Below are 12,174 nucleotides of genomic sequence, written 5' to 3' on the forward strand. Positions count from 1 at the left end.
CCTGGCATGTTGTTTCCACTTTTGGAAACTTAAGTTACCTGCCGATCACTAAAAGAGGTGAACCATGGCTTGTCTAGTCATTAGGATACCTGAAATATTCACAATCTATCCTGCCACTACCCACCTTTGTATTTGCCCCTTAGAAGTGACAGTACCACATCTGTATCCAGAGTGGGACTGGGGAGAGACAACCCCCCAGCTGGCTGTCAGTGTGAGGGAAGGGGTTGGCCACAGTGCAAAAACATATTTACCCAGACAAAAAGAACAAAAATATACTTAATCATACCGTTATACCAGTTTCCGCTGTGAACTCTTTCTAGGAGCACTTTGTGGTGTACCACTTGAATGGAAGATAATCATTCGCATTATATTGAGACTGCTGTTGCCCCTGATGTAAAGCTCATATTAGTTGTTGTTGATGTCGACTGGAGCTGAGCCATAATCACGTTCCAGCTCATATGTATCTAGCATTACTTCTAGCTCCAACATAATCTGTGCCTGTTCTATATTTTTGTCACATTTGGGGGATTTAGAGATCAACCATATAGATTTAGGGAAATGTGTTCTCATTAAAATCTTGTTTGGTTACATAATATTTCCTTCTCATAATGAATGGTAATGTTTTCAATTTTTAGGGCTACTAAGGCTGCTATTAATTTTAATGTTTTGGCCAATATAGGATTCTAGTCTACTCAGTTTTTCCATCCATGCTACAGACTTTGGTTTCTGTGAAAGACTACTAGGTTCCCTCAATAGCCTCTCTCAGATATATGTGAAAAAGAACTGAATTCTTTGCCTCTTGTCCTCATTTCTGTGATTTTTTTTCTAGTAGATTGATTCCACTTACTTCGACTAGATCCTCTCATGGGATCAAGTTGTGTTGTGTAAGGTTATACGAGTACACATTTTAAATCATTTAAAGAGCTCATAAGTTCTATGTTCTTTCTGGTTTATTACATCGGAAAAAAATCGAATGCGAGTTTAACCTGCTGGAAAAATGATGAATGCCCTAATAAGAATGTCCTCCCAACTGGTGACGTCATAGAACCACTAAATTGTACCATTGAAAGGTCAATCCAAAATGTATAGAGAGTGTACACTATAAGAAGCAAAAGGGACTGAGCAGGGTATCGTACCATTAGCAAACCGATTTCCACTGCGAGGTTTACTGGGTGTATCCAGTGGAAATGTCTCCATCAGGTGTATTATAGTCTACTGACGTTTGTATACTGCTTTGCTGCCTTTGATGTGACTCTGTTGAAGGGAAGCAAAGATCACTTAATATTTACGCACTATGGCCCACATGCATCAAAGCAAAAACCGGTCACAAACAATTGCGATTGCATTTAAGGAATCTCAAATTGAGATTCCTTCAATGCAATGCACTAAAGTAAATAAAATAGCGATTTCGCTAATAGGGGGAGAAAATTACCATGAAGTTGAACTTCATGGTAATTTGCAAAAACGTTGAAAAATGCACTAAAGTGCATTTTTCAAAGTTCCATTTTACACACACACATGCCCTTGGGGCATGTTTGTGTGCAAGATGTACTCATATGCAAATTTCAGGGGTGCAACAGGGTGTCCTTTTGACACCCTGACACCCTTGAAATTGCATGAGCAATTTGCGATTCTCTAATTGAGAATCGCAAATTGAGAAAGCCTTCCCATTCATTCCTATGGGCCTCTAGGCCCATAGGAATGAATGGGAAGGTATTCCTTAATTGCGAGTCGCAATTTGCGAGTCGCAATTAAGGAATGTTTAGAAATCGCTATTTTTTAATTGATTTCTACATGCATAGCCTTTTGCTATTCCTTATTAGCAAATCCTTATTTTTCGCTAATAACGAATCGCAAGTGGCATTGTTGATGCATGTGCCAGTAAGAGCCATATGTAGGTGGGCTAATACCGGTCGGTAACGGCCGAAAATCGGTAAATTTCCCGTTACCGACCGGTATTTAGCCCTTTGCGATGTAGGAGGCTGGATTTAAGGATTCAGTAATTTACCGATTCGTTATTTTAAGGAATCGGTAAATTACCGAATCCTTAAATCCTAAGTAGGGAGCACTAAAGTGAGTGCATTTTTTGTTTAAGGATTCGTTATCTACCACCAACTACAGGTTGGTGGTAAATACCGAATACCTTTTAAACAGCAATTTTGTGCTTTTTTTAAAAGTGCCATGTGGCAGACATACATACCCTTAGGGCATGTATGTGTGCCACATGTGCACACATCCATGATTCAGGGGTGCAACAGGGTGTCAATGTGATACCCTGCCACCCTTGAATATGCTCCCCCTATTTCCGAATCGGTATTTACCGAATCGGTAATAGTGAATGGCTTCCCATTCATTCCTATGGGCCTCCAGGCCCATAGGAATGAATGGGAAGGTATTCCTTATTACCGGTTTGGTAAATACTGAATCGGTAATAACGAATATTACCGAATCGGTAATATTTACCGATTTTTTACCTACATTCTATTTACCGATTCTTAAATACCGAATCGGTAAAATTCGGTATTTAGGAATCGGTGAATAGAATTTACCTACATATGGCCCTAAATAAGGACCTCTATAAAAGTAGTAGTTATTCGCTTGGATATCCCTCACTCCAGCATGTCTAAAGAAAACCTTGTTGTGTCCTCTTTCATGCTATCAAAATATAAGCCAAATAAATGTTGGCCTGCATTTGAACTTTGCTTTCTCAATTTCAGACTAGTAGTATGTGAAGTTTATACTACAGAAAGATAAATGAAGTCAACAAAGTTTGCAGAGGTGTGTTGAGATTCCCAACTTTACACAAGAAAATACATGCATACATGTCTGTGTGGGGTTTTCCCATGCAAATCTACTTTGTATGCAGGATTTCTCCCATTTTTGTACACAACTTGTCAACCTTTTACAAAGCACAGGAAGACTGAAAATGTTCTGATGAAGTGAGTCAAAAGCCTTTGCAACTTCGTGTTTATAATTTGTTGCTTCGCCTATAAATGGGCGGAGCTCATGAACACAGAATATGTCACAGGAACTGGAGTTAGTAACAGACCCTTGTTCTAGAATCAAAGTCCCACTTCTGCAGGGAAGAACTACCGGACGTCTAAATTACCATCAAATGTTTGTTTTTGCGCTCATCAATATGTTGAAAGGTTGTATTGAATGGTCAGTCACTTTGATATATTGTGCCTTATATTCTACAAGACATTCGGTTAGGATGATGGGTGTCAATTAGAAGTTGTCAAGGTACCAGCTGCTACTCGTGGACAGCCTGTTGTTACCCCTGATGCTTCCCATTCTGTGACTTCTCTCAGTAGACATTAAGGTAACAGTTGTGCATAAAATAACCATGGCTTTTACAACCCTATTTAACTGTTGTGGTTTCTAATTCTCAACCTTTCTTAACCCTTCAAAACTGGAGGCTACTTGTGAGACAAGAGATTGGCCTTGTAATGTCAGAGGGAATTAAAGGATCCTGTGTGTCTGTCAAGAGATTGCATTACAAGCCTGGAGTCATTTCCTCCTTTGGCCAATGTGCAGTCCAAACGATTATAAATGTCTACAAATGGGGCCACAAGTGGCCCATGGAGGTATCTGTCTAGCGGTGTCCAATGTGTCAAGCTTCTATACATATCTTTCAGGGAGGTATTTGCACCAACAGTGTTACAAGCAACATAACATGTGCATAGTGGTCTGACCATGAGGCAAGATGAAGTGATAGAGGGAAGATATTCACTTAAATGAACTTCATACTCTGTCCCTAGGAATGGGTGTGTCTTGATGACAATTGAGAGTACCTAAGGTTATCATGAGTAGCAGTAAATTCATTAGCAGTAAATGCGTTGCCAAACTACCATTGTAATGATCCATCCTATTTTGATATCTACTGCTTTGAAAACAGCTCCCAGGCTGGCATCCCCTCTGATTACTTACGGTGTGTACTACAAATCATGACCCACATGGACAGATGGGATTTGTAGTTGCATGCAAACAATATGTCACAAATTGCAGAAGTGTGTCTGGGGATTCCTAAATTTCCAAGACAGGTCAAGGCTTGGCACGCCCACTTTACACTCTTTAAGTGGCATTTACTATTGATGAATTATACTCACTTGTGACTGAGAAATCCGGAGTAGTAAGTGTTCTTACTATCCCCCATGTATGTAGTTTTATGATTTCCTGATATTCACAAAACTTGTCAAGGGTATGCCTGCCAAACTGTGCTAGGTGCAGGATCCCATGTTATAGTAAAGTTTTATGAATTATGTTTTTGGTGTAGGCTCTGATATTGGGAATTTGAAGATGAATGCAGGGTACAATTTTGTCCTGCCAAATGCCAGTATCTTTGTGTAAAGACACATTGGTTCTTCTATTATTCTTCAGGAGAAAATATTTTCCCTGTGCCCAAACCTCTAATATCCTACTCAAAGACATATAAAAGTGTTCTGTACCCTCTAAGCTAATCCCTTGGCAGGAGCATATCTCTAACCAGCCTTCAGAAGGACCTCCTTTCATATGGTGGCTCTTTTGGTGCCAAGTCAACTAATCTTTGTACAATGTTTGTCCTTCCCTGGTCTGTCATGTAAATCATGGTGGTCTCGTACGAATGCTCCACACTCACTGGGACCAACTTCTAGTACTTCAGGGGGCATGGTTTTGTTTTCCAAAACAATAAATAGGGGGAAAAATGCTCACCCTATATGCAGACAACTCTAAATGTAGTGTGCAGAGCTAAGTGCCTGTATTTTTGCCTTCTAACTTCCCAAACGTATCTATAAATAGATGCATGTTTTTCCAAAAGGTGAGTGATACTTTGAAAGCAATAATTTCCTGTAACCCTGTGTATTCAAGCTGGTGCCGGAGTGGAAACAATTGTGTGGAAAGTGTCAGCTGGATTGGAGCTCTGGAAACCCGCACCATTAGTATGAAAGGTGACATGATTTTTAAATAGTAGAAATTACACCCTTGTTGCTTCCCTAATATTGTTACGTGAAAACGATGTGGTGATCCATAAAGGACTTTGCTCCAGTAGGGCATACCCAGAGGTTCACCATTTTTGAGTCAAGCTCTATTTAAGTACAAGTTACTAATATTTTTTAAGGTTCGAATGCGTTTTCCATTTGCATATATTGGTGGCTTACATCTGATTACGAACTTTATGCGATTGTACATTTTTTTAATGTTCAATAATTTCTTCATAAATTATTACCACTTTCTAAATTGTCACACTTCCTATAAACATTTTGAACATAATGCTTGAATTTTCATAATCCACTAAATTTTCTACACAGTTTACACTATACCGTATTGGGTGCAGACCTTTGTGGAAAACCCTTAATTTACTCAGTGTGTGTGTTTGTGTGTTCTTTACAATAATAATAATAATAAGAAGAAGAAGAAGAAGAAGAAGAAGGAGAAGGAGAAGAATAACACTATTTAACATTTCATGACACAGTTTTGTAAGCACTTTAAATAACACATTTTACTGTAATTCTATGTAATGGTACTCAAGATTCCAACCTCGGGTGTTCAAGTACACATAGCAGATGTCAGCAGAATTTTTAAGTCAATGAGCAATCCTGCAGACATGCAATTCTCTACTTCTCTAACTCTCTCCTTTATTTGTTTAGTAATAATTAAAAAACGGTTTGTGTTTAATGTACGCATGTGTTACATACAGGAAGCAGACTAAGGGCCTGATTTAGAGTTTAGCGGACATGGTACTCGATCGTCAAACAAATTGGAGTACCCTGCCCGCTAAACCCCAGGTCTGCTCACCTCCTTTAGAAGTGGGAAGTTCTTCATTTTTCCAGCAAAGTAGCTCCTGCTGGATCCTTTGACAGAAAGCTTCCTCTAACGGCCTGACAGAGTAGGGTCCATGAGAAACAGACATTACACAGCCTGTCCTCTTAAGGATGAACGGTGTCATGTGTTTGTTTTCTGTCCATCACTGCCAGGAAAAACCTGGTGCCGAGGAACATGATAAAAAACAATAATGACCCCCACACTCTGGGGAAAAACTGAGTGTGGGGGGGTTTAAGTTTGTTTTTTTTTCTTCAAAAAAAGCTACATTTTTTTGTATTTCCGAAACATATTCGTGCTTTGGGAATTTGTTTCTGAAAAACAAAAAAATGGCTGTTCCTTTCAATGTACAAAGTTGACCACTGAGCAGGTGGTCATCTCTAAATTTGACAGATAGTAGTCCATTGGGAGGGGGAGATAATACTGATGGTGTACTGTCCACCATAACCTAAACCAGGCCTTTAGAAAGTAATTTGGAATATGCACAATTCATACATATCCAAATCAGTGTCCATCTATCTTCAACTTAGATAATCAAATGGAAGGAATTGTCAGTCACAAATGTATTTCCTAAAACATGAATTTACAGTTGTCAACTGATTTACTGACACATGCTGATGGACTATTATATGGGAATAACATTTGCACCCAGCACTCAAGGGTGGTTGGGGAGATGGTATTGCAGGAGGGAAATCAAGGCCGTTCAGCAAATTCCTGAGTTTGTGTGTGTTCCAAAATCTCGAATGCACAGTCCCTCTCTTTATTCATCGGAGATTTACTCGACAATGGCACGCATAGATCCTTATTCCGAGGGGTCGTGGATGGATTAGGTGGGAAAACCCCCAGAATTGTTGGGGTTGTTGGCAAAGGGGTTTTGAAGGGGGAAATATTTTCCAAATTTTGAAAACCTTACCATGTGAAAATGCACTTTTGCTAAGCATTTACATGCCCATAAATGTACTCCGTGTGCATTTACACATATGCAACTGCGTGCTGATTAATTGCGTATGTATGCAAACCTGTGGTAGTCTCAGATTCCTTGCAGTAGTCCTGTAAATCTTTGAGCAGCGAAGCATATCGTAAATCTACCCAGAACCTGGGTGTAAAGCAAAGGGGGAAACTTTGAAACTTTGAGAGTCAAGACCTGAGACATTTTCCAGTTGTGAGCCTTTCTTATGCGTGTTTTGTACTTTATCAAAAATTGCTGTGCTTCTGTTGACAGCCAGTTTCTGGTGTATGACTCATTTGTGTACCAGTGTAAAAAAAGAATGTTCTTTGATTAAGACATTGTCGGCAAATCAAAGGCTGAAAAAGGTTTTAATATTTAAAGAGTGTTCCTGTCTCCCTGGGAGTCTGAAGAGCTATAGGCCCTCTTACGCACTGTTTAGAATTTGTAGGCCACAGGACCAAATTGTTTGCGAAAAGGTGAAAAATAATAGGTAGCCGCAGGCCCGGGTTTAAGTAGGAGTACTGGGACTCGGGTCTTTGAATTATTAACGAGTTCAATCTATGTTTTTCAGCAAAATACATTGGCTGCTTCGTGGATGACACACACCGGCGAGCTCTCCGAGGAGTGTCCCTGTTTGACTACAAGAAGATGACAGTGTTCCGTTGCCAGGACAACTGTGCCGAACGGTAGGTGACACAAGACATGGCGTCTTCATTAATTTCCATCACGTCCCCAACACTCTATACCTGTCAAGTCCGGAGATTTGTTTTCTTAGCCAATGTGTTTTTTTCTGTTTCCTTTGCTTTAAAGTGTCTGTTCGCCAGGCAGAGCCTGACGGTCAGTGGTTTTTCGTTATTTAAAATAATTGTGGTCCGATTATGAAAAGGTCAGGGGAGGACTTGTGTTCAGAATGGGAACAGTAGAGCAGAGGACTTTGACAAGTTACTCTAATTTCAAATCCAACTAATATGCACTAGCTGGCAAGTACATTTCAGAATCTATCCTAACTCAATCTTTGCTGTTTACTCTCAAAGTCATCAACGTTGCCTCTAGTCAGGGGCGTAGCTATCAATGGTGCAGCAAGTGCAGTGGCACCGTGGCCCAGGGGTGCAGGAGATTCCTGTATTCTCAAAGATGGCCGTATTTTACTTTCCAGCAGGGGCTAATGGGTTCCTACTTTCCCCGCTTATTTTAGAGCCCACCACTGCCTGTCGTGACGCAAATGGGGTTCATGGAATGCAGGGCACCTGTCAGTCATGCAGGCCTCACTTCAGACACCTTCTGAAATACGTGTATTCTCTCCTTCTAAATAGGTGGTCAAACTGCTGTGCAAGAAATTATAGTAAATTAAATGAATTTTGCTTCTCTAGTCTAGGCGCGTCTGGGAGGATGTGGTCCAGCCTTAAAGTACCTTTACAACTTGTCATAAATATTGTGATAACATGTAACATATGTATACACAAAGAAGTGGGGAAGTTGCATCGATTTTGAATCTAAAATATTTATGTCTAAGGGTACGTGGCATTGAGCATGTGATGTTCTGAATCCCTCCCACTGTAGAGCTATGTGTCTGGGCGCGTGCGAAGGAATCCATGGTCAGACATAATAAATACCAACTAGGAAGGGTGCCAGGTTAAAACTGTTGAGGACTACAGTTGAGGAGAAAGTAACATAATAGCCACTAATAGCAACATTTCAATGCCAAGACAAGATTTTTCCATATTGTAACAGCTTGTTTGTGTTCATGAAACTGTGCAATTCTATGAGTGATAAATTCTACTTTGGGTTGTTTTCATCTGATATAAAACTGTGATGCAGCTCCTTTTGTTTCTGGTAGTGTTTTGCGGCCTCTAAATGTGATCATAATTTGGGAGCGGCCTTCAGCAAAAAAAAAAACAACCAAAAAGAATTGGTAAAGGCAATAGGTCTCGCCTATACAACCGCTATATGCTTTGGCAATGTGTTTTGCCATGTTGTACACCATTGTGGCTGCTGTTCAGCATGGCTAAAAGATAGTGGCATGGAATATTCTGGATTGGAGTGGGGTGGCTCAGATTGGAGTGGGGTGGGGGCTGGATTGGAGTGGGGTGGATTAAACTGTACTTCAGTGATGTGGAGTGGATTGGAGTGGGGTGGATCAGATTGGGGTGGGGTCAGGTGAGATAGGGTGGATTGGAATTGAGTTGGGTGGGCTGGAGTGGGGTGAATTGAATTGGAGTGGGTTGGATTGGAGTGGAGTCGGGTGGATTGGGGTTGATTGAATTGAACTGGGGTGGATTGGAGTGTGGTGGACTGGATAGATTTGATTGAGTAGGGGGAATTGAACTGGGGTGGGCTGTGGTGGAGTGTATTGGATTGGGGTAGAGTGGATTGGATTGTGAATGGATTGGATTGGGGAAGGGTGGGGTGTATTGGAATAGAGTAGGGTGGACTGGATTGCTAGGTTGGATTATAATGTTGGGTGGGGTGGAATGCAGTGGGGAGAATTGGAGAGTGGTAGAGTAGATTGGAGTCCAGTAGGTTGCATTGCAGTGGGGTGGATTGGAGTGAAATGGATTGGATCAAGTGGAGTGGATTGGATTGGGTAAACTAGATTGGGGTTGTGTGGATTGGGTTCGTGGTGAGGTGAAGTGGGGTGGATTGTTGTGGGGTGGGATGGGGTGGATTGGAGTGGGGTAGATTGGATTTGGCTGGATTGAGGTGGATTCGTTTTGATGTGGACTGGATTGGATTGGAGTGTGGTAGATTGGAATGGTGCAGATTGGAGTTGGGTGGATTGTTTTGAATTGGAGTGGGGCAGATTGGAGTTGGGCAGATTGTTTTGGATTGGAGTGGGCCAGACTGGAGTGGGGTGGATTGTTGTGCATTGGAGTGAGGCATATTGTTCTGGATTGAGTGGGCAGATTGTTTTGGATTGGAGTGGGGCATATTGGTATGGATTGGAGTGGGGCAGATTGTTATGGATTTAAGTGGGTCAGATTGGTGTGGGGCAGATTGGAGTGGGCCAGATTGGTGTGGCTCAGATTGGATTGGGGAGATTAGAGTGGGGCAGATTTTTTTGGATTAGATTTTGGTGGATTGTGGTGGATTGTATGGGGGTGAATTGGAAAGGGAGTGGAGTGGATTGTATTGGGGTGAGTTGGATTTTAGTGATAGGACTGGGATGTTGGGTGAATCAGAGTGGGGTGGATTAGACTGTACTTAAGTGGTATGGTGTGGATTGGAGTTGGGGAGTGGATCAGATTGGAGTGGGATGGGGCGGGATGGGGTGGATTGGAATTGAGTGGGGTAGACTGGAGTGGGGTGAATTGAATTGGAGTGGGTTGGATTGGAGTGGAGTATGGTGGCTTGGGGTGGATTGAATTGAACTAGGGTGGATTGGAGTGGGGCATATTGGTGTGGCTCAGATTGGATTGGTGGGAATTAGAGTGGGGCACGTTGCTTTAGATTGGATTGTGGTGGATTGTGGTGGATTGGATTTGGGTGAATTGGGAAGGGAGTGGGATGGATTGGATTGGTTTGAGGTGGATTGGGTTGGAGTGCAGTAGATATGATTGGTCTGGATTGTGGTGGATTGGGTTCATGTGTGGTGGATTGGATTGGTGTGGGGTGGATTGGATTGAGTTGGGGTGGAATGGGATGGAGTTGGTGGATTGGTGTGAGGTGGATTGGACTGGAGTTGTGCGGATTGGAGTGGGGTAGAGTGGAGTGGAGCAGATTGTTTTGGATTGGAGTGAGGCAGATTGGTTAGGGACTAATTGTTTTGGACTGAGTGGGGAAGATTGGAGTGGGATGACTTTGAGTGGAGCCAATTGTTTTGGATTGGAGTGGGGCAGATTGGAGTGGGTAGCTTGTTTTGAATTGGAGTGGGATGGATGGAGTAGGGCAGATTGTTTTGGATTGGAGTAGGGCAGATTGGAGCGAGCGGATTAGAGTGGGGCAGATTGGAGTGGGGCAGATTGTTTTGGATTGGATTGGGGTGGATTGTGGTGGATTGGATTAGAGTGAATTGGGGAGGGAGTGGGATGGATTGGATTGGGTTGAGGTGGATTGGATTGGAGTGCAGTAGATATGATTGAGCTGGATTGCGGTGGGTTGGGTTAATGTGGGGTGGGTTGGATTGGTGTGGGGTGGATTGGATTGGGGTGGGGTGAATTAGAATTGGGTGGAATGGGATGGAATTGGTGGATTGGTGTGAGGTGGATTGGACTGGAGTTGTGCAGAATGGAGTGGGGTAGATTGGAGTGGAGCAGATTGGTTTGGATTGGAGTGAGGTAGACTGGTTAGGGACTAATTGTTTTGGACTGAGTGGGTAAGATTGGAGTGGAATGAATCTCAGTGGAACCGATTCTTTTGGATTGGAGTGGGGCAGATTGGAGTGGGCAGATTGTTTTGAATTGGAGTGGGATGGATTGGAGTAGGGCAGATTGTTTTGGATTGGAGTGGGGCAGATTGGAGTGAGCCGGATTGGAGTGATCACATTGTTTTGGATTGGAGTGGGGCAGATTGAAGCGAGCGGATTAGAGTGGGGCAGATTGGAGTAGGGCACATTGTTTTGGATTGGAGTGCAGCAAATTGGAGTGGGGGTATGTGTTAAAGCATAATTTCTGAAATTACACATAAGAAAGAAACAATGTTGCTCTGCAATATTTCTCATCTTTTCAGAACAGCTCCCATGAGCAAAAACAAAAGAAAACATGAGTGCAAAATGAGAAAAGAAGACTTGGCAAAATAGAAGAAAGTTAACTATAGAAAATACATCTTTACAATGTTGTTTGTTTTGCTAGGCATATTTTTGCTAGTCATACATCTGTTTGCATGGCACTAAATGTTAAAAAGACCTAAATAGTACCTCAATCATGTAGGGAGCAGCAAACAGGCACTGATTAAGTATAATCAATCAGCGCTTGGTCCCTGCTCCACAGAGAGGAACGGAAATGATGTTAAACTCACAGTGACGAATTACAAAGAAACAGTGCCACGCAAGCCAACAAATGGGTAAGCAATGGGTGGGCTCCAAGCCCTTTTTAGGTCTCGCCTAGGCAGTGCATGCACGCTGTTGCTTCGAGACATACTGTATCTACAATGTGGGCTTCAAGCACCGCCTATCTTATCAATGGTTCATCTCATTGTCTTTTGTGAATACCAGCTTGTGTTTTGGTGAATGCGCTTAGTAGTCCCTCCTTTTGGACTTCTGTATCCTCCCCCAAGGTCTGCCCTTGTTACATGTGTTCTTACTCTTCAGGTTATTTAGTAAATTTTGAGAGCACTCCCCTTTTGTTGTCCTGCCTCTGCTCGTGTTAAGGGTTTGTGTTTTGTTTATTTCATGCAATGACTTGATAAAAGGTTTGCAGCTGCATCATTTGCCAGGTTTGGTCTTTCTTCACCCTCTACTCGGGCTGTAGCTGCCTCCCCCTCATGCCTGC

The 12,174-nt window shown here is 42.2% G+C and overlaps 1 protein-coding gene across 4 annotated transcripts in view; it reads left to right on the forward strand.

Moving 5' to 3' along the window:
- Positions 1–12,174, forward strand: part of WSCD2 (WSC domain sialate O sulfotransferase 2) — a 1,045,855-nt gene that overhangs the window by 565,845 nt on the left and 467,836 nt on the right. For all 4 annotated transcript variants that reach the window (XM_085633353.1, XM_085633355.1, XM_085633356.1 and 1 more), the window contains one exon: positions 7,320–7,434. In XM_085633353.1, the coding sequence (XP_085489479.1) occupies positions 7,320–7,434 (115 nt within the window). The remainder of the gene's footprint in view (positions 1–7,319; positions 7,435–12,174) is intronic.

The sequence above is a fragment of the Triturus cristatus genome, chromosome 11 (genome assembly GCF_964204655.1).
Source record: "Triturus cristatus chromosome 11, aTriCri1.1, whole genome shotgun sequence".
Classification (NCBI taxonomy): domain Eukaryota; kingdom Metazoa; phylum Chordata; class Amphibia; order Caudata; family Salamandridae; genus Triturus; species Triturus cristatus.